Source organism: Gallinula chloropus (genome assembly GCF_964237585.1).
Source record: "Gallinula chloropus genome assembly, chromosome: 2".
Taxonomy (NCBI): domain Eukaryota; kingdom Metazoa; phylum Chordata; class Aves; order Gruiformes; family Rallidae; genus Gallinula; species Gallinula chloropus.
Window position 1 is genome coordinate 106848537 of NC_140086.1, and position 21658 is coordinate 106870194.

Below are 21658 nucleotides of genomic sequence, written 5' to 3' on the forward strand. Positions count from 1 at the left end.
AATTGCAGTGAAGCAGAGCATGTTTACTTTCCTGGAAAACCCATTATAGGCTGGTTCTTTCGCTGCAGTGCCCTCCAAGCCTTAACATAATGTACATATCCCTAGAGGCACGTAGCCTCCCATCCCTCCTCCTTCCCCTCCCCAAACCCCAACCATTTCATGGTTACAGTGGATGGTTACTGTTTATCACTGGCTGTCATAAAAACTCAAATTACTAGACTTCTCCAGGAGTGCAAAACTGGCCGTAGCGCACCGCAGCCTCTGCAGCTGTTAAGGCTTTTTGTTAGCGGGGTATTAATAGGAGATGAGTTCTGTTCTGTCGGCACTGACGCTGTAATTTGGAAGCAATTCCCTCTCTGGCTCACACCAATTACATATCTGTCTGGCAACATTATATTGCAAGTCTGTGATATGCAAAGTGGAAAGGCATACGCTTCTCTGGGAAAGGTATTAGTCCTTTTCAAGGTGAGAAAGATCACTATAAAACAAACACAAACTTTAAATGGCTGTGCTATCCGAAATGCTGTATGGGTATGTGTTAAGAGATTATCTTTGTTCTGAAAAGTGATTGGGCTTCCTAGATGGTCTAAACACCAGGCTATCAGCAAATTCAAAAGCAAGAGGTATTTTACCCAAATACCTCCAAATTATAGAAACATGTTCTAAAAGGCAAAAGCTATTTTGCATTTTCATTGACCTATCACACAAAAAAAGCATTTTCTTCACCTAGTGAGATTTCAAATACACTGAGAAAAGTAATCCCTAATGACTCAGGTTGGGCAATCCAGTAAGAGTACTGTGAAAGGGCTTAAACAACAGAGAAGGATCAGAAATTGCAGGATTTCAGGTCTATAAAAGTACAAAAAGTACCGTTAACTCAAAAAAAAAAAGAAAAAAAGGTTTTAAATTCTGCTGTGCCTTCCTTTGTGTTCTCCCCTCCTCATGCACTTATACAACATCTCTCACAGTATTGCTAGTTTCTTCTCTTCGTGGTGGCAACGCACACGCAATTTCAGACTACTCCAGGTTGATGAGTTTTCCCAGTAATTATCATTACAACTGCATCTGATAGAAGATTTCTGTGTTGATAATCTGACACCATGAAGAAAACAACTCTCAGCCACTCTTGCCTTTCCTCAACTCCTATTCCATGTTCCAGACCATTGCACACAAATTACTATCTACAGTGATTAGATGTACCTAAATGGTGGTTTTAAGTATAATGACTACAGGTTACATACTTGCATGAATGTCTTATTTCATTGGCTTGTTAATCTTCAAAAATTCAGGAAAGGAAGGGTAGCTAATGGGGGAATAAAATTTTTGGTTTTTGAACAAAATACTCCCAAATATATGCCTCCAGATTAAAAATACATAAAATTAGTAATAATTCTCTATTTACTTGACCCCATTTCTAATGCCTCTTTTTTTCATATAAATGGCAACTTCACTGTTGCAAATCAGCCACTCTTTAATACCTTTGGTTTTTCAAGTTCCTTCCTATACTTGTTAGAAAAAAAAATTCAAAAATGCCTTTTACAGATCTTTATGTCAAGTGGTTGGCTAGTCACAGTGGAAGGGTAATTTCCTTAAATGTGTCACAAAAACACCCCATGGGGAGCCCTCGAGTCTAGCTGTTGGCAAAAGAAAAACTTTGACTTCTGAGGTTGGACAGGATGATCCCCACAGTTCCCTGATAATAAGCCTATTTTACCTCACACAATAGCACCACCAAAAATGTTACACCTTTGCGCATTTCAAGAACAGGAATCAAACCAATCTGTGTGGGGTGCCATAAACTCTTGGGAAATTCAAATTCTCTGTGCAAGGTTGATTCTTTATTTGGCCAAATTGTGATTTCCCCTCTATCATGGCTCATGCCAGCTATGATGGGCCAAACACTGCAGTGCATACCGTCACATTTGCTGAAGCACTGTGTGGTCGATAAATTGCCAATATTGACTCACATGGTGAACAGATAACAAGGTTGAGATAGTTACAGGAAAAGCAAAAGCAGAACTTAAGGGCTGCCTTCACAAGTGAGCTACTCTGTTTTATAGAGAATTAATGCTTTAGTCAGCAAGACTCCAATCAATAACAAGTTAAGGGAAGCGTAACATAATGCGCAGGAAAGGAAAAAAAAAAAGATACCTTGAAAATAAATTACCTTGTCTTAGCTACCTACTAGATGCCTTGACAGCCACTAAATAAAAAAAACACCTAACTCTGGAGATGCCTTGAGCTACAGTTTAACAAAACCTAATACTCCAGCTAGAGAACTCACCAACGCTTGCTTACCTTCATGCCCTCCTCAAGTTTACACTACTGGCCATTGATAAGATACCAAGTAAGGTTAACTTTGGACTAATATGGCGATTCTTGTACCACTTTGCAACTGAACATACCCTTGCCCTGTCCTTCAGTGTCTCTCAGTTCTGTACTGAATGGCAAATGTCACCATATTGTGTGCTATGCAGCTTAAAAGGAAGAGATGATCTTTGTCCAGAAAATAAAAGTCAGGAGGAACGTGATTTACACCATCGTCTTTGGAAAGAAAATACATTAGGTTTTCAGACTATGTGGTTTTTAACATAACATTTAATCAACTGCAAAGCTGTGTACTTTCATATATAAGTCTCAGCAATGAGCAGGAACCCTCAAATATACCCTTAGGTATATACAAATCACACCAACATTCTTCACTGCTTTAACTTCCCACTTCAGTAGTCAAGTGGCTCTAAGAGTATCCACATGTCCTGTTATTTACTACTGCCTACTTCATTTTGTCCTATTTTAATTCTGGACAGGGCAATGATTTGTCCTTGATGAGTGAGTGCCTGGTAGATAATCTCAGGGCTGAAATTCACAACCTAATGATGGCAGCATAACAAATTACCAAGAGGTAGTAACTCACCAAGCGTGGGCTTAGTCATACCACTTAGTTTTAGGCACCAGTGAAGGATGGTTATGTTAAGCTGCATTTTCTTCCAGTAAAGCAAGTGAAGAATTAACAACTAATATGTCTCAGCTAATGGGGCAACTTATTAAGCTGACATAATTCATTGTGCCGTTGAGTCCTTAATGAAATGTGGCCCACCTGAAGAGGCTTTTTCCTAAGCATTTCTCACATTGTGTCTGTTTTTTTTGTTGTGGATTAGGCAGGAAAGCAGCTGGCAGCCCAGTCCAACTTCCACCCTTCCTCAATAAGCAGAGGTATTAAGGCCTCTTCAAACCCCAGTTCTGTGATTTTGTATCTCCTCCCTGCGCTGTTCTAACAGCTAAAAGAAAGCAAGATCAGCCTCATGGATTAGTAACCATAGCTCAAAGAATCGGCTGTGAATTAGAGGGTTGGACCCTGTAATATATTTCTGCCCCTAAACCAGGATAACTAAAACCAGTGTTTTTACAGATCAAACTATTTCCCATAAACATATTTTTCAAAACACAGGACATAAGCATTCTGTATGTTCTGTATATATTTCAGCAGCTCCCTTAATTCTAAGGAACAGCTTCCTCAATTTAACTCAACACTAGAAATTACATACCATCAGCAATACTCCTGTTTCTAGGACTCAGTATCTGTAAAATTTCTGCATGTGGCATCCTTGCTTAAGGTCAAAATCCTAGATTAATCTCATCAAGATATCCCATATCCTTTCCAATCCTTCAGAATTTAGGTTATAGCAAAGATTCCCTTGATTGCTCTCAAATTCAGTCTTGAACAGATACCTGACTATCATATGGTCTACATATATTTCTACAAAACTTCTGAATTTTGCCCAGCAGGCTAAGGTAGATCACTGGAAACATTCAGTACAATTGAAAAACTGGATTTGTTTCATGTTAGGCTTCTTCATACCTAACTCCTCCTTAAGGACACATTAGATCTTTCACCACAGACTGATCTCTTGATACAGACCTCAGCCCAATCTTATTTCTGTTCTCCAAATACAACCATGAGTTCTGCTTACACTAACACATGGTAACTCTTTGAAAAAAGAGGAAGGAAATGTGCCTTTTGGTCAGGGATGTGGGACAGCTGCGACTGGAAACATTAACTTGCTGTACAAGATACATATGCATTTGCATACAGTATTGCATACTGTATTTGCATACAGTATTTCTGTATTTTGATTGCTAAGGGGTGGGAAAAGAATTACAGTGCATTGCATCAGATGCCTTGTGTAATATATGAATATAATGAGCAACAATTAATTCAGAAATCAGTGTACCTTGCTGTAATTATATACTGTTAAACTTTTATCAGACTAAATGTTGATCAGAACCCTTTTTAATTCTGAATCCACATGAATCTGGTGGAAGCCAGATGAACCATGAAGTCTTCCAATTAAAAGTCAGTGTGAATCTTCCTGGAGTAAGATTATACTCCAAAATTCCTCCTTTCCTTAATACCATATTAAAGTTAATTAATTACTAATGATATAGCCCAAATAACAGCAAATAGATTAAAAATTATTCATAACTGTGTTTTTTCTACTCCATAAAATGTTTCGGTTCCTCTCAATACATTCAAAGATTTTGGTAATATTTTTGGCCTTTCTTGAAGGACATATTGGTCATACAAACATCAGAAGAACGATTTAAGCAGATCAATTATCTTTCTACAGTGAATGAATTGGGTTGGAAAAATACTTACGCTCCACAAAGTAAGAGCTGGCATCAATCTTCCAGATTATCTGACCACGGTGAGAGCCATTGACACCACGGTTCTTGTAGTCCAGAAAGTTTTCGGACAGGACCTCATCTATAAACAAAGAAAATAGTCTCGTCATCAAGCACCCGTTTGGACAACACGCATAGCAGAGAGTCAGTTTAAAAATAGGCCTTTGGCTTGACAGAACATACTAGAGCTGCTAGACAGCTTGGCACCACATGTTGAGAAATTAGCTTTTTCAGCCTTCTGTATATTTTAAAAGTGCAGCTCTTCTTAAACATCACAGCTTCTCCTAAAATGTAGTTTTAAAAATACATATCTACAAAATTCTTGACTATCTAAACATCTGTCTTAGCAGGGTTGAACCCCAATCTAATTAAACATAATTATCTACCTGTAAGAGAGTATGGTAGCAAAAAACAATCCCACCTTTGCACCAACTCTTCCCTTAAAAAATCCCCACAGAAAATAGTTATGTGTAGGCATCTATACTACACTCACTTGAATCAAACTGTGGTTATTTTTTGCAGTGTAGCATGAAGGATATTTATTTTTGAAGAATCCCACTCGCTGGGTGCCTTCACAGCTCTTGGCCTTCAAAACCAAATGGCTGACAACAGAACACTGTTCCCTCACAGCATTTTGAGACACCTAGCAGCTGTCAGACTACCAAGCTGATCCTCAGAGAAATCAGAGTAATCTATAAAAATGAATAATCTCTAAAAAGTTGCCAAAAACCAAGGCAGAGCAAGCAATGACCTTGCACACACAGGGCTGCATGTAAATTTAAAAACAAAGGCAGGCGGATAACAAGCCTGGGGAGTGAGTGGCATTATGGTTGTCCACCTGAAAATATTTTTAGTCTGCTTCCAAGTCTCATTTTAGACTGCTTTCACAAGCTTTTTTGCAGACCAAGCTGCAAGACCTACTCAGCATAGATGTGGGCAAACACATCCCGGTCTCCAGGCAGGGGCCTGGTTCTTGACCCTCTTCTATACAAGAGCTTAAAAATCAGCCAGGGAGATTGCACTGCAGTCTTGGGGCCATGTTCACTGACTTGGTAGCTTATGCTGGGCTTTCAAGCTGACGAAAATGCACATATTGCCTCTGTACCAGGCCAGCACTTACGGTTTCGATCATCACTAAATACATACAGCACAGCAAAAATAAAATAGACATATGGAGATATTTACAGCCTGTCAGAGGGGAGCAGGACTCACAGGCAGTGGCCTGTGGGAGCCCAAAATGGCGTCAAACTCAAGCAGCTGACACAGCTACTCAGGATGGGTCTGGATGGGGCCTCAGAGCTCTGGCTTCAGAGACGTGAAAGGGATTACGCATCTGTGCCCTGCCAAAGCAAAAGGTGGTGATCTCTACCTGCAGAGACCAGCCAGCATCATAGTGGATTTTTCCTCTCAGCAATGAGGGCAGTTTTAATTTGAACAGAAATTCATACAAATGCACTTTAATCAACTCAATCTTGCTACAGAAACAAAGTTGTGTTGGTGCTGAGACCTGGTTCTGAAGACAGTTACAATTCTTAGTCACCCTAAAAGCTAAGGAAAAATGTGAACCACTCGATCCAAGGTTAACGTATATCTGTTGCAAACACAGTGAAATGCTTGCTTCGTTAATCTGTAGGTCAACAAGAAAAAAAAAGATGATGTCATGCAACAAGGAATACCATGCCTGAGGATGGATTAACATTGTGACCAAATGCAGCACAGACGAGGCAGCCCAATGGACACAGCCAAGACACTCAAAGACTAACATTATTATTAAAATATACATACACAAAGATTAACCACAGTAGACTTCTAAATTGAAAGGAATCACACTTTCAGTGAAAGAATAAAGCAGCAGGCAGATGGCCAATGTTGTCCAGTTGGTGTTACACAGTTGTGCTCTCAAGGGAGAAAGGCGAGTGAGCTACCAATGCTGAGCTCTTTGGTGCCACCCTCTTGAGGGATTTGCAACTGAAATCCTTTTAAAGAGATCATTAATGATTGCAATGGATAATTATAAATGGCAATGCTATCTACAATACATTTTCCCTTTGCTGGCTTGCTAATTGTCAGTGATTATTTCACTAGCTGTGTTTCATGCTCTGTATTGAAGGGGAAATCTGTCAGCACATTCACATAGTACATCTCGGCGGTAACCCCTTCACCAGTACAATTCTCTAGTGTGATTTCTGTTCTTCCTCTGTTCTTTATAGCTGGTTGTATAGTTGGCATTTTAAATGCCAAATTTTATATAAAAAACAAGGTCAGATAAGTACACACCATTCCTCTCAGAGCTTTGTCTTAGTAATGACTACCTTCAGAATAAAGGACCATCCTGGATACAGATTATCCAGAATTACCCTCATCTTCCTGTGGAAGTGAAAACACTTGTATACACACGAGGAGATTTAAACCTATGGACTGTCTCTCTTGCTTTGGCAGGAAAGACACTTCATACTGAAATGTTGTACTGAGATGGAACCTGGGAACCCTGCCCATCCCCTTATCCTGGCAGGGCACAGAGAACATCCCTCAGCTCAGGCATGCTGCTCTCTGGCTTCATCACTCATGACGTTTATTTGTCATATTTAGTCTCTGTAAGCTGCTGGAGATGCTCCAGTGCCTGCCATGTTATTAAGATGCATGGGTAATTACTGATCCTTAGGATATACTGCTTATAAAATACCATGCTTGCTTAAGGAAGCTTAGCTGAGCCAGACTGAATGGCTCTGCTTAAGAAATAAGAGACATTTTAGGCCAGAGTTTAGTGGCATAAGAGATCCCAGAATCAGATTTAAATGCTGTGTTCATACATAGTATCTGTGGGGGCCAGCTGGCACTTGCACTGCATTGGCTGTTGTCTGCTTCCCACAGCTGGCACAAAGGCAGTGTGAACTCTGCGTCACGCCATTTCTCTAATTTGAGAGAGATGTCGACATATGCCCATACCCAAACCAAATCACATTCCGGTCGCTGACTGAGCCAGTGGGGATGATTGCAGAAAGCCCTTTCCTCCTTTTTGTGGGAAATGTGCAGGAAGCCTGGAAAACCAGGCTGAGAAAAAGGACCACTCTCCATCTGCATGTCCAAGGTAGAAGACCCGCCCCCCACCCCCCATTCCTCCCCTCCCAAAAAAGGAGGAAGGAATAAGCAAGCCAGTCTATGGTTATAGCTGACAGGTGAGACCACAGGAAATTTCGAACCAGCTGCTCCCAACCAGTAGCATCTTGCCTGCCATGGAGGCAAGAGAAGGGGGTATGCGGGAAGGACAGCATCCAGAGCAAAAGGTCAGGTCAGAAAGAGCATCAGGGAAGAGATACACACACATAGAGAGCTAGTCGTGCGCACACAGTTCATGGACAGCAGACACTGGTGAAACACCGGCTCAGGCAGTAGAAAGGGTATTTTAATACCTTTATTTTAACAAATTTTATGGAACTCTGCAATATGCAGGTCACCCCATGTAGAAGCAGCAGAGCCTTTATGTATAAAAATATTTTTGTAATTAAAACATACTTACAAATGCCATGACTTAAAAATCCAGTATATAGGTCCTTCTCATGGCCAGATGTAAATAAGCCCTGTCTCTTTTGAGAGGCTAGTGACCTCCTCTTTCCACAGAAATAAAATTTATTTTTAGCCCAGTAGAAATTTCAGTCCATTGGGATTTTCAGCCAGGCAAATTTTAGCTCTAGAAAGATACGTGCAGGTCCAAAACAGAAACTTTTCCCTTTCAGTTTTTGAAGGGATTTATTTTTGGAAGGTGAAAGATAAGAAAGAAATATCCCCCGGCAAGTTAAAAATAGTTGTAGTTGAAACTGGTCAGGAGGTTGGAATGTATGAATACACTTAATCGACCTGTTTTAGCTGGCAGGTGTTACTATTCCAGGCATGCTATTCCTGGAACACAGACATTATGTGTGTAACATACTGACAAAGAAAATCATGCACGTGAAACACACAGATGTTTAGCGCACTACATATATACATATATGCCTGTATACATCACTCATACCCTACGTAAGTGAATACATGATATGGAATGTTAGAGAGAAAGTATATGTACAAAGTAAAACAAATTTGATTTCATATTGCTACTGAGGATTCCTATAACAAAGGAACTGACCTTAAAAACACGCTGCATCTTAATTCCCGAAGGTAAATGGTGAAATGCTTCGTTTCACCTCTACATAAAGTGAAGAGCGGAGTTAATGCTGCTCCCTTTCATATATTTCAGCCAGCAGCTAATGGCTTTTGACATTTTTCCAATGAAGTATTGTAATGGATCTCCCTCCCTCTATTTTTGAAATGAGATTAACCTTTAAACTAGTTCTCTGCTTAGCTGGCCATCCACTGTGTGGTCTCTGTTTGGCCCTGCTTGGACAAAAATCAGACACTTTACAGTCGCTCACAGATTTGTGACTTCATTTCCTGAATGGTAAACAGGTACCTAATTAAGGGAAATGCCAAGTGAAGGTGTTTTTGGGATGTGCTGCCCTTTGAACATTGACTGGTTCCAGAACTAGAGACAGTAATGTTTAGAGCAGCTGAGACAGAGCGCCAGCAGACATTGCTCTCTGCATCCCTTGCTCTCCTGCTTCTTGCTGGTGAGAGGGAGGGTGGCTGCAGACTTGTAAAACTGCCTTGTGATGGGAGCAGCATCCACCAGACCTCCTGCATCTCACACAGTCCCTTGAGGAAACGTAGAAGCTAATGCATGACCAGGCAGCCGAGCCCTGAGCAGTAGCCAGCAGGACCAAGGCACACAGAAGACAAACATCAGCAAGTGCTTTGGGAACTAGCAGCAATTGTGGCGGACTGCTTGTCCTCACCAAACCAGATACCCCCAAGCACAGCCTCTTACTGCTAAAAACATTCTGTGCTGTCACTTCCATGTTGAGCGAGCCCAATGTAGTTCACAAGCTCTACATATAGATAAAGTACCAAGGCCACCAAAGGCAGCTATCTTTTGGATGAAGGACAGCAACCAATCAACAAAAAGCATACTGTTCTTCAGAGGAATCAGGGAACCCCCCCAAAAAAAAAAGATCTGTAAAAAATATAATGAGGACTTCAAGCACTGTCACCAACCTCCACTGAACAGACAGGACCTCTGTATTTGAAACCTTGTCTGAAAGTCCCACAAAGCAGCAAACAGATAGCCAGTATGTCTTCCTCAGAAGGACTGATGGAGTTCAAACTACAAATAGGTAAGAGACCCTTTCAGCTACTTCGGTTCTAGTTAAGAGGAAGAAATGAAAAACCCACTCCCTTTCTCAAACAGTATTTTGCTGATAAATATGATCAGCCTATCTTTTCATTTTCTCCGGGAAGAGTAACTACAAAATTTGGAATAACCTAGCCTACCTTCACAGAAGCAAATAATTAGCATAAGACAGGGGCCCAAACCTGGCACACTAGTCCAGTTTTACCCATTGCTAATTTGATTTAGTGTTATATGTTACAATACTGGCTCTCTATCTAATATAATATAAACTTAATGTAATTATTGTGTAAAAATAGAAGCTACACTTCATGTCTTGTTACTTTATGAATAAGAAATGCTGTATTGCTGAAGTTACAGAAGGACTTACAGTCCTTAGCTAAACAAATTTGCTTTAGCGTGAAATTTAGAAGTGCTTTTGGTCAATATGCATGCCTGTACTATAATGACATACGAAGATAGTTAGCAAAATACTTCCAAAAATCATTTTCTGCACAAAAAGCCAAGCTCTGCTTGATCTGTTTTGCAATTTGCATAGAAAGCTGCAGGAAAGAGACATTGTAAAGCACAGAATATCAATAAAATAAAGTTATTTTGCAAGATAATACAAGAGTAAGCCATGGATAAGCTTACTATGTCTGCTGCTTCTTCTCTTACCACCCAATTTATCACTTGAAGGAGAACACAAAATAATGACAGCAGCCTCTACAATTCACAAGTGCAGATTGTAGCGAGCTGCAGGAGGCTGTGCCAGTGCCTCCTTTTGCAACCCTTCAGTGTTAGAAAACCCAGGCCTTAGAAGCCAAGCTTCCAAGGAGTTGTGGAATACAAGTGTTCAGCATTCTGCAGGAGAGCAGCTAGTCATGAGATGCGTACGCAGGAGATCGATACCAATTTCTTATTTACAAAGATACTACAGTAAAAGGAAAAAAAAAATCATGAATAATGGCTGTTGCTGTAGGAGCTGATTGGAACGTTTCCACTGACTTCAACAGCTATGGATCAAGCTCTAACATGGATCGAAACTTCGCTGTTAATCTATTTGCCAATTTCTGATGCAGGCAATTAACATGTGGCAATTTACAGCTAGCATCCCTCCTTCTGTAGCTTCTTAGGGAGAAGAGTTCTGGAAAACAAGGGCTTAATCCTTCATTGGTGCTGAAGTCAGATCTGAGAACTACACATATGCTTTGTTTCAAGTGCACAAATGGTTCCATTTTAATCCCACAAAAATGAGCAAAATTAACAAAATCGTACCCAGATAAAGAAAACTAAATTGGGACGGAGAAAATGGGAACGATGAGTGGAGAACAGCAGTAAGAAAAAGACATGGCAAGAGAAAGACCAAAGGAAAACAGGGAGATAAAAGAGCATAAACTGTAAGAAAACAGGGATAAAGATGGCAAAGTTGCAACAATCCTTGGTCACTGTGAGCAGGAGGCAAGCATGGTAGGTTTAAAACATGAACCACCCAATCTGAAGCAGTGTGGTGACAGAAAGAATTACACTTGAAGCAAAAAGGTCATTTGTTGTCTGCTCTCGAAATCAAAGAGTGACAGCTTTCAGCAAAACACTTCTACTTTTTGAAATCTAGTTTACGTTCAGAGTTACATAAGACATTATCCTTTACCACTTCTGCTGCCTCCAAATTACTGCTGGGACGTATCATTTTGATTTTTCATTACACCATCAGCATTAAAAAAATCCAAACAAGACTTCCAGTTATTGAGACCCTATTAAATCTTGGGGCTGATACACCTATGGGTTTTCAGAAGGCTCTGCAATATCTGTGGATCCAGCTATTCCTCACTGTCCTGCACTTGATCTAACCACACTCAGAGTCTGAGCTCTGGCACTTGAGGGATTTCTTTCTCCTTCCCTGCAATGGTGAAGCCTCTGGATAATCAGTGCTGGAGCTGATGACAGTTGTCCCTATTCTTCCATGAGGTATTTATGATCTGTGCTCCAACACAACCATTTCTCTCCAATAATCACAAGTCTTCTGTTGAAAATGCAATCAGAATGAGGAAAGCAGAGAGCTGAGCTGAGCTCAAGAGCAGCTGAAGGAACTTGGGTTGTTTAGCATGAAGAAGAGGAGGCTGAGGGAAGACCTTATTGCTCTCTGAATCTACCTGAAAGGAGGTTGTAGTGAGGCAGGGGTTGGTCTCTTCTCTCAAATAACCAGCAATAGGATGAGAAGAAATGGTCTCAATTTGCATCAGGGGAGGTTTAGATGGGATATTAGGAATTTTTTTTTTCATTGAAAGAGTGGTCAGGCATTGGAACAGGCTTCCTACAGAGGTGGTGGAGTCATCACCCCTGGAAGTGTTAAAAAAATTGTGTAGACATGGCACTCTAGGAGATGGTTTAGGTGACATGGTGTTATTGGACTGACAGTTAGATTTGATGATCTTAGAGTTCTTTTCCAACCTTAAAGATTCTATGAACAACAGCTTGTGGGGGATATAAGACCAGCAACAGCTATTGGATTGCATTGGTATGGACATTTATCTAGTAATGCTGGAGTTATTTCACTCTACATACCCTTAAAAGCATGATACTACCATAGTAGTCAAATAGTTCTCACCGCCACTTCATCTTTACCATTCCCAGCTACAGACTTTAAGGAAGGGCTTCCGCTCTTCCAGATTTATTCTCATTACCACAGATGGACCACATCTGGGTTTCAGTACAGCAACAGATACACTTTAGCTATGTATTGCACAAACTTCTCCACATTTAATGACAACCAGCTTGCATGTGGAACTAGAGATGAGAGGGAGGAATCCAAACAGAGACAATCGTGATGGTCTTAGTAGTGAAAAACTGAAGATATGTGGTGAGGTATAACATTGAAGAGTTTTGTTTGCTTCTTTTAATAACAAATGTTCCAAAGTTCTCTCAGTTGGTGGAAGCCTCCCCATTGATTAGAGTGCAATTTGGAAAATGAGGATTAGGAGCAAACAGCACACGCATGAAATTTGATAGAGGAGATTAAAATAGGAGATGCTGCAGGCCCACGGCAATATAAAGACATGATATAAAGGGACACAGGAAAATCTGAAATGTGAACAAGGATGACAGTTGTCCAGGTTAACAACGTTCATTACATAATGGAGGGGAAAATAATTTGCAGTATTTGAAAAATGGGCTTCTAGCAATGTTGAAAGACATAACAGCAGACAGCAAATTAGACGGGCATTTGTGACCTGATACATCACAAAAGAAACACCCCAAACACAACTCAAATGTATGCACTGAAGCACCACAGTGCAAAGAATCTTTTGAGAATCTGGAGTGGTTTTATCTGAAGAATGGTATTCAATTATAAGCTTATACAGTGGAAGATCTTCAGCAAGGAAAAAATGTCTTTAGGGCTGGAGAGATCAATGGAGGAGGAAGATTACAAAAGCTAAATGCATACACAGTCATTACAGTAGTTGTGAAGGGCAGCAAGGGAATATTTGAATGGTACGAACAGCGTGTTTAAGTGTTACAAACACTAAGGAATGGGAATGATTTAGTTTGGTTTAGAAAAGCAAGAGAAGAAAACCACATGCTGAACCTTCAAAATTCACAGGGCTAGCTTTTCAACCTCTACAGAACAGATCTTTCTGCTTTAAGCCTTACCCTGCCAAAAGTTTTATGTTTATGCTGTCCACTGTTTCTGCCATAATTAATTCTACCCAGCCAGTGTTCTGAATGCGCTGCATGGATTACACTCCTTTTGCTGGACTGAAGCCAAAACCTGGGTTTTGGTGCACCAATCTTCTCCACTGATTACTTCAGAAATGCTTTATTGGGTGATCATCACTGGCTTCATTATTAGTCTGGGCTACACAGTGATACTTGTCTTCCTTGGAAAGTGCAGAAGCAGTTTTAAGGCATAAGGACCCTGGGAATCACCAAGACGGCATGAGGCTGCTGTACTCCCTTGTCCGCATTATTCCCCTCTCCTGATACTCAGGGTGACAGTTGAAGTGAAAAACTCTTCCACCCGTTCACCTAGAGATTCATACCACCATAGCTGTTATTTTATGGAAAAATATCATCTGAAAACAGGAATCTTCTGGCACACAGTAAACACCTCTACCGCATAGTGAAGGTACTTAAGGAAAAGAACTGTCAGCCTACAGGTTTCTTTATTATGACTTCCCTAAAAGACTATAAAGCAAACCTCCACTGCACTAACTACTCTAACAGGAGTCTTTTTGAGATAGTGAACACTACACAAGTGACAGAGGTTATCCTTGGAAGTTCTGAAAGGGAGAATGGGTCAGAAGACATACGTGTTGGGAATATTCAGAGATGGTTGCATTTAAGCATTGGCTGTATCTACTTGTAAAGGGGTGAAACCGAGGCAAAACCTAACTTCATTCATGTCATACTTGGTGGGTCTGGAAATGACATGCCCTGGTTTCGTCTGGCAGGAGCGGTCATTACCAGATATAGAATTGGGAATGGCAAAAAGCAACTCAGCCTAATAAAGGGAAGTCATTCTCACTGGATAGAAGAGAGACAAGTGAAGGAAAGCCATATTGGAACAAAGAACTGATACCGCTGCACTAATGTATCTGCCAAAGCCTAATATCCCCTCTCTTCAGCAGCTTCTGCAGGCATTTGTTGTTCTTTTTTAATGACAGGTTTGCTCCTCTGACACTTTTTGTTCCCAAAATAACTAGTGCTGTGCTTAGTGAAAGCTGTCTGGCCACTGGGCACCTCTGTTGATGTTTTACAGATGGAGCAGGATTTGCAGGGTGTCAGACAAAACTCAACTTGCTGAGGTGTTCACAACCTGCCGTGGCTGCCGTCCCCAGCCTGGCAAAAGACCCAACTACAAGATGTGACCTACTCAGAAACCACAAGACCAGAAACAAGGGTCTCTCCCAAATGCTGTAAAAGGACTCGTAAGATGAGTTACCCCAGGCCACAAGAAATCCAAACATCAACAAAATTCACTCTAAAAAGGCACACTGGGAAGAGTTTTGTTTTACAGCTGAAGCAGAGAGGTGGAGCAACCATCTAAATGCAGAGAGGCTGAATTGGGGATTAGAGCTGCAATGGCGGGCCCTGCAACTCCTAGCCTTACACGTGCACGACAGTTACTAACATCTTCCGTCTCCACTTGACAATTTGTGACACACTCTGCTTATACCCACTGGATGCTGAGTAAAATAGCCCTACAAACAAGTTCTCATCCAAGCCTGATGGCAGGAAAAACGTAGATCTTGCCGCTTGCCTCAGTGGGTAAAACAACAGCACAAGGCCCTCTGAACCTCAAATCAACCCGGAAAGTGTTTAAGTAGATGTTTAAATTGCTACTAATTTAATAGCTTAAAAAAATTAGATTTGTCAGGTGATGGTGAGTTGCATTTTTTGGATAGAAATAATATCAAAGGCTAAAACAATAAGAGAACATGTTGCTTTAAAGCTAAACTTCTGTCACTGATTAGGCCAAGACTCTTCTATTTATCTAAGTGAGGGAAACTACTCTGTCAAAAGCCAAATATGGATCCAAAATTGGATCCTACCAAATTTTGTACGAGGACACTTTTAACAAAAGTAGCCTTTGATAATGTTTTGATTTCCCATAAGGAAATGCTGAAAGAAAAAAGCCAATTGCATGCGAGGAGGATCACGTTAGCCCTGATAAATTACCTACATCAGCAAGCACAGACACTGGAGCAAACAAAAGTCTGGTTTAAACATTTGTCATTAGCTACTCTATTTCAGATACGAAGATGATGACAGAAAGGAAATCTAGTAGCAGCTAAAATGCTACTGCAGTAATTGTAAGATAGTTCTTTATCTACATGCAGCTGCCAGCAGTCTGTATTAATTTATCTAGGAGGCTTTTACTATAGCAAATAGTAGTAGTAAATGAGGTAACAGAGAAAGAGAAAACTTTGAGATAAATAACTGTAAATAACCCATCTATCTCACAGTTGTCACTAAATGAGTTTATTAAAAAAAATGCAAGCTATCTTCATTATTCATAAATTAAATTTTAAACTTTTTTCCCTCCAGTATGCATTTTCTTTACATATAACTTTTCTTCAAAACAACCTCAAATTCTGGATGTTTTTCAATAGCAACAGAGCTGTATTATGTTCACATTTACGAGAGAACACTTTTTCAGTGTTTAAGTGTATTTTTTTATTATGGATATGTTTCTGAAAGACTGCTGATGTTCATAATCCTGTAGCTCTCTTGTGGAAAGGCAATTGCACGTCTCAGGTGAGTTGTTATGGAATTTGGATGTTCCCCTGCATTGCTCTGAGCTAATATATGGTATATACAAGGGAAAGTTAAAACATCTCTGGAGTTCAGTCTTAGCAGAAATGAAACATAATTCCTACTCCCAAAGGCACTATGTATCTTAGACACCCAAAAAGGCTTATTCTTCTAATTCCCATAATTTTGGGTCATCTTACCATGGCTAATCTTCCAATGCATTTAAGTTATAATTTCTGTATTTTAAAGAGTCAACATTTACTATTCTCCCTTCAACTAAGAGGTATTTCTATGGCCATTCATCAAAATCAGTTAGGTGGGTATGCATGTTTTCATGCAGCTACAGGGTGGAAAAGCTCATCATTTTTTTTGCCACAAGACATGTGACCACCATTTTTTACACTGCTTTACAAGAGATCAACATGGTTAAAGTGTGACCATTTCCTGAGGCTATGAGGAAGTTAATTCTAACAAGCAACTCTCAATACAGCTTTTACCTACTTCCGCAGCACCTGTTTCCCAATTGGCTGGCTGTGCTGGCTTTGGCTTGAACAGAGTTAATTCTTCACAGTAGCTAGTATAGGGCCATGATTTGGATATGTGCTGGACACAGTGTGGATAACAGGGACGTTTTCATGAATGCTGAGCTGTGCTTGCACAGAGCCAAGGCCTTGTTTGTTGGTCACACCACCCCACCAGCAAGGAGGATGTGGGTGCACAAGAAGTTGGGAGCACAGCTGGGACAGCTGATCTCAACTCACCAAAGGGATACTCCATGACATGACATCATGCTCAGCATATAATGCTGGGGGAAGAAGAAAAAAGGGGATGCTCGGAGTCATGGCGTTCATCTCCCCAAGTCACCATTACACATGACAGAGCCCTGCTTTCCAGGAGATGGCTGAACACCTGCCTGCCCATGGGAAGTGAGGAATGAATTCCTTGCTTTTTCTTGTACCTGTGGCTTTTGCTTTGCTTAAACTGTCTTTGTCTCAACCCACAAGCTCTCTCTCTCACTCATTGATTCCCTCCCCCATTCCAATGTACGGGGAGTCAGAGAGCTGCTGTGTGCGGCTTCATTGCTGGCTGAGGTTAAACTACTACAACACCCTTAGGAACGTGCACATGGATCGAAGAGGAGAAAAACAGATATCTTTTGATAAAAGGAGCTGTGGGTCCTCCATATGAGGAGCAAGCAGTCAGATTTTCCCTATAGACAGGACTCCACTCCTCTTCCAGGCTACTTTATCCTTTGAATAGCATCCCAAAATGCCCTATAGTATCAAAACAAATGAGTTACAGGACTTTTGCTCCTTATGTTTTGGAAGCCTTTTATACCATCTGTATTTTCCCAGACTTGGAACATCTTTGTTCTGAAGCCTGCAGTTTATTTGGTGTCATCAAAATTTTAGTGATGGCAGTGGTGGTGAGAGCAGACTAAGTTTTATGCATTTCAAAACCAACACTCGTATAAAATTATTTGGACAAATTTCCTAGACAACTACAACTACAATAATTAAACCCCTATAAGGTGAGAAGTGCCTTCTGTTCTGCTTTTGTATAGCCCCTTCCTGGAATGCCCAGGAGCTCCCACAAGACAAAAGAAAAAAAATAACTCTAATGCTCCCACGCTGAGTTTTACAGAAAATCCACAGCACATTGCCTGATACTCCAAGGACAAAAATAATTTCTCATTGTTCTCATGACCCACTGCTATATTAAAGTACTGCCACATTCAAACCTTTCAGCTCCAATTTCACCAACCCAAATGATCACAAAAAGGATTGGGCTGTATCCCTGAGCTGGCTTTGAGACAAACTCTAGAGCGACCAGCAGCAATGCAATAGTTAACAGTGCTGCCATGCAAGTGGCAATAATAGGTTTCAACACTAATCCTCTATTGAGCAGACGGGGGAAAGCTCAGTTTCTTTGGTTCTCTTGATCCAGTCTGGCTGCTAATTCAAAACATAGTCATATATCAGGTTACATTGTGAAGGTCATGCCCACAAGGCCAGGAACGTTTCCTCTCTGAGCAGGACTGCAGGCTCGGAAAATCTGTGCCAATGCATGCAGAAATCTAAGCCATCAGGATGTCTGGATCTCCCACCTCCATGGATTGGGTCATAAACATTGAATACAGGATGTAGCAAATTTTATTTCAGGTGAGCAGTGTGCTTTTGGAAGAATCCTTCCAGTTGTCCCCACTTTGTTATCCAAGTGACCGTGCAATGATCTCTGGGCACACAGATTAAATTCTGTCCTGTCTATGAAGCCCTGAAGGGCTGAAACATGCACTAGTGATTCAAAGGCATTCGGTACCAGGCTGCTCTAAAGCCAAACCCCCCAGATTTACTCACAGCAGCTGTTGCTTCAACTGACCCATTCATACTGGTTCCCCCTACAACATTAATGTGGATGCAGCCATAGTGCCAGTCACTTTCCTACACTCGCAAATGTTTTCTGTGTCAAACACATACCAAAAGCCAAGTGATCTTCATTCAGTCTACCGTGTGCTTTCTTTAAGGAAACCAAAACACCAAATCTCAGCTTGCATTAGGCTTTGGGAGGGGAAGAGGGGGAAGATGGGGAGGGAAGAGAAAAAAGGAACAAGAGTGTTGCTGCCTGCTACTTCCTCAGTTCCTTAGATTGGGAACCCAAGAGGCTGGAGACAAAACACCTTCAAAGATACCAAGGATCAGCTGCTGGTTTCTTGGGGGCTAGACACCATTCACTTTTCACTTGGCAGCGGTGTTTCTTGGCACAAGCCATTGACTATCGCCATTAACACCAGGCGTGCAGCCAGGAGGTTTACAATTTGCACTTCCAATTTACTGGGGTGTCTGGAGCAACATCCAGTTTGAAAGGATAAATTACATCGGAGTAGCAAGGTGGATTTTTCTTCCCCAGCTACTCTCGTGTATTAAGGTTGCCTATCAGAAAAAAAAAAAATAATCAGAATGTGTCTTCACAGGCCTTGATGCCAGGTCTGAGCTATGAAACCTGCTTGAACGAGTCCAACAGAAAACAGCTCTGTGGGATTTCTGTTGACTCTGGACCACCAGAAGGTATGCTTTGCTGCTTTTTACTGAAGCAATACAGTCCTCCTTTGAGAGTTGCCTGCACTGCTGCAGAATAAGCTTAGAGTATTTCTTAGTGCCTAGTACTGGGTCTGCTGTGTCTTCTCATCTGTTCCAGTAAAACACCCAACTGCAAGCCTAACTGTAAACACAACTCTGTGAAGGCCCACGAGCCAGACTACTTTCAGAGCGTCTGTTTTAAATCCGGTCTCTGGGTCTTTTTCCCTTTAAACTGCAGAAGCCTACTTTTATTTTCAAAGCAGCATATTTTATGAAGTTACTCATGGGAACAAGTACTGCTGCCTGACTTACTGTAACCCCTACTCCTTTCCCTCCGTGTCCTAAATAGCCACCCACATGTTGGATTCCCCTTCTACCCAGTCGCTCCAATACCCTGAACTTATTTTCCAGGACTTAACACTGTGCCACCAGAGTTCCTCTACACGCTCAGACCTCTCATCCAGTCCTTTCTTGCATCACTGACACCTGTGTTCCCAACATTCTAAGCACTTTTCTGGTCTTAACCTCTAAAGGAACACCCTAGCTCCCTATCACAGTATCACAGAATCATAGCGGTTGGAAGGGACCTCGAGAGATCATCAGGTCCAACCCCCCTGCCAAAGCAGGCTCCCTAGCTCATATAATGTCCTCTGTCATTGCCACTAAAGCCCAACTCGCATCATATCCTTTATCTGGCTTTGGCATGCTCTTTGGGCAAGGTAAACACTGCTATTGGGCAAGGTAAACACTACTATTGGAACTGAAATACCTTCCCAGTATTAGGCACACTTACCCAAACAAGTAAGGGCAGCATTTTATCATTTCCCTTTGGAACACACACACACACGTCATTTTGAGCCTGTCATCTCTACCAAGCCACTGGTTTTCAGGTAAAATCTAAGAGCTTCACATTTTTCGAGACCTCTAATCTTTAAGGAACACAGCTGAAATGGATGCATTTCAAAATTTACCAGAGGGTAAAGTGTTAACACAGACGTCAGTCTAGGCAGCAGGACTATTTCCATAGGAACCAAACCAGATTTTAAAAACCCCTAATTTTATTCTGAAGCAAAATAATCAGGTAAAACTCTATTGAAACCATTTTTTACTACTCTCATGTGAGGCTGGATTTACTAAATGGAAATGCCAAAAATATGCTAATGTACATGGCTAAGAACAGCTTCCAATACACAAAATAACACACACCCCCCTTCTGGGACAACTCCAGACTGCCTCAGTCTATAATTATTGTTCATATCAAAATATCCTTTGGCTATACAGGAGAAGTCATTCTGTTTCACAGAGTTTTTAAATGATTCACATTCTTGACTTGTAAAACCTCTCATCTGTCATTATTCAAGGACTCACAGGAGGAAACCCTAAAAATTTTATGCTGTTTTTATACAGGAGGTTTCTTCCAAAAGTCTGAATGATTTTAAAATGAAAATAACTTGAAATTGCAAGAAACTGTCAATAGAAAGCATTCCCATATCTCTACTGAAGAAAAAGCAAGGGCCAGGATGGCAACCAGCAAGTCGGGACAAGTCTTGTTGGATACATAAACCCACTTAGAGACAGATTCACAGAACTGTAGGGGTTGGAAGGGACCTCCAGAGATCGAGTCCAAACCTCTGCCAAAGCAGGTTCCCTACGACAGGTCGCATAGTTAGGCATCCAGACCAGTCTCCAGAGGAGGAGACTCCACAACCCCCCTGGGCAGCCTGTTCCAGGGCTCTGTCACCTTCACTGTGAAAAAGTTCTGCCGCATATTGGTGTGGAGACCACACTCAATGGAGCTGAATACCACATTATTACCATTACCCCATACTACCCTAATGCTTACAAGTAAAAAAAGAGCAGTAAGAAGCCCAAAGGGGAAGGAGGACTTACCTATAAGATACATGCCAATCCAGTCCCCTGCATCCACTTCCTCCTTTATATCCCAGTATATCACCAGGTCCTGTGAATGCCCGATGGAGTAGTAGGAGCTGCTGACCATCAGGGTAGACCGGCTGTCTGAAGTGACAAGGTCTGTGTCACTGGTAGACCTAGGGATGGTGACTGTCTCGTGGGAATTGTTCCTGATGTCCATATTATGGAACTGGTCAGGGTTATAGCTGTATCTAAGAGGCTCTTTGCACCGGCGCCGATTTTGTGAGTTCCTAGATGGAGACGCCATGGCTGCCAGGCCCAGGAACCTGTTTTGGTACAGATTCTGCAAAAGAAGACAAAAGAAAAGAGAATATTTATAGTATTGTTCATTTTTCAGTGATGTCAAAGTTCAGGAAAAGTAGTATAGCAGAACGAGAAATCTTTTTTGATTTGGCATTACAGAAGAGGCATGGAAAGGTATAGCAAGAAACACAGAGCTAACCCAACTCCTTCTCCATAGCTCTTACCATGACAACAAGCACATGAACCAAGCTCAGCCACAACTGGCTGT

The 21658-nt window shown here is 41.2% G+C and overlaps 1 protein-coding gene across 1 annotated transcript in view; it reads right to left on the minus strand.

Moving 5' to 3' along the window:
* The window catches only part of HECW1 (HECT, C2 and WW domain containing E3 ubiquitin protein ligase 1), a gene marked incomplete at both ends in the record, with an annotated part of 179193 nt that extends 157757 nt beyond the window's left edge, over positions 1 to 21436 (minus strand). The window contains 2 exons of the mRNA XM_084260642.1: positions 4658 to 4765; positions 21106 to 21436. Of these exons, the coding sequence (XP_084116768.1) occupies positions 4658 to 4765; positions 21106 to 21436 (439 nt within the window). The remainder of the gene's footprint in view (positions 1 to 4657; positions 4766 to 21105) is intronic.
* Positions 21437 to 21658: the final 222 nt, after the last annotated feature.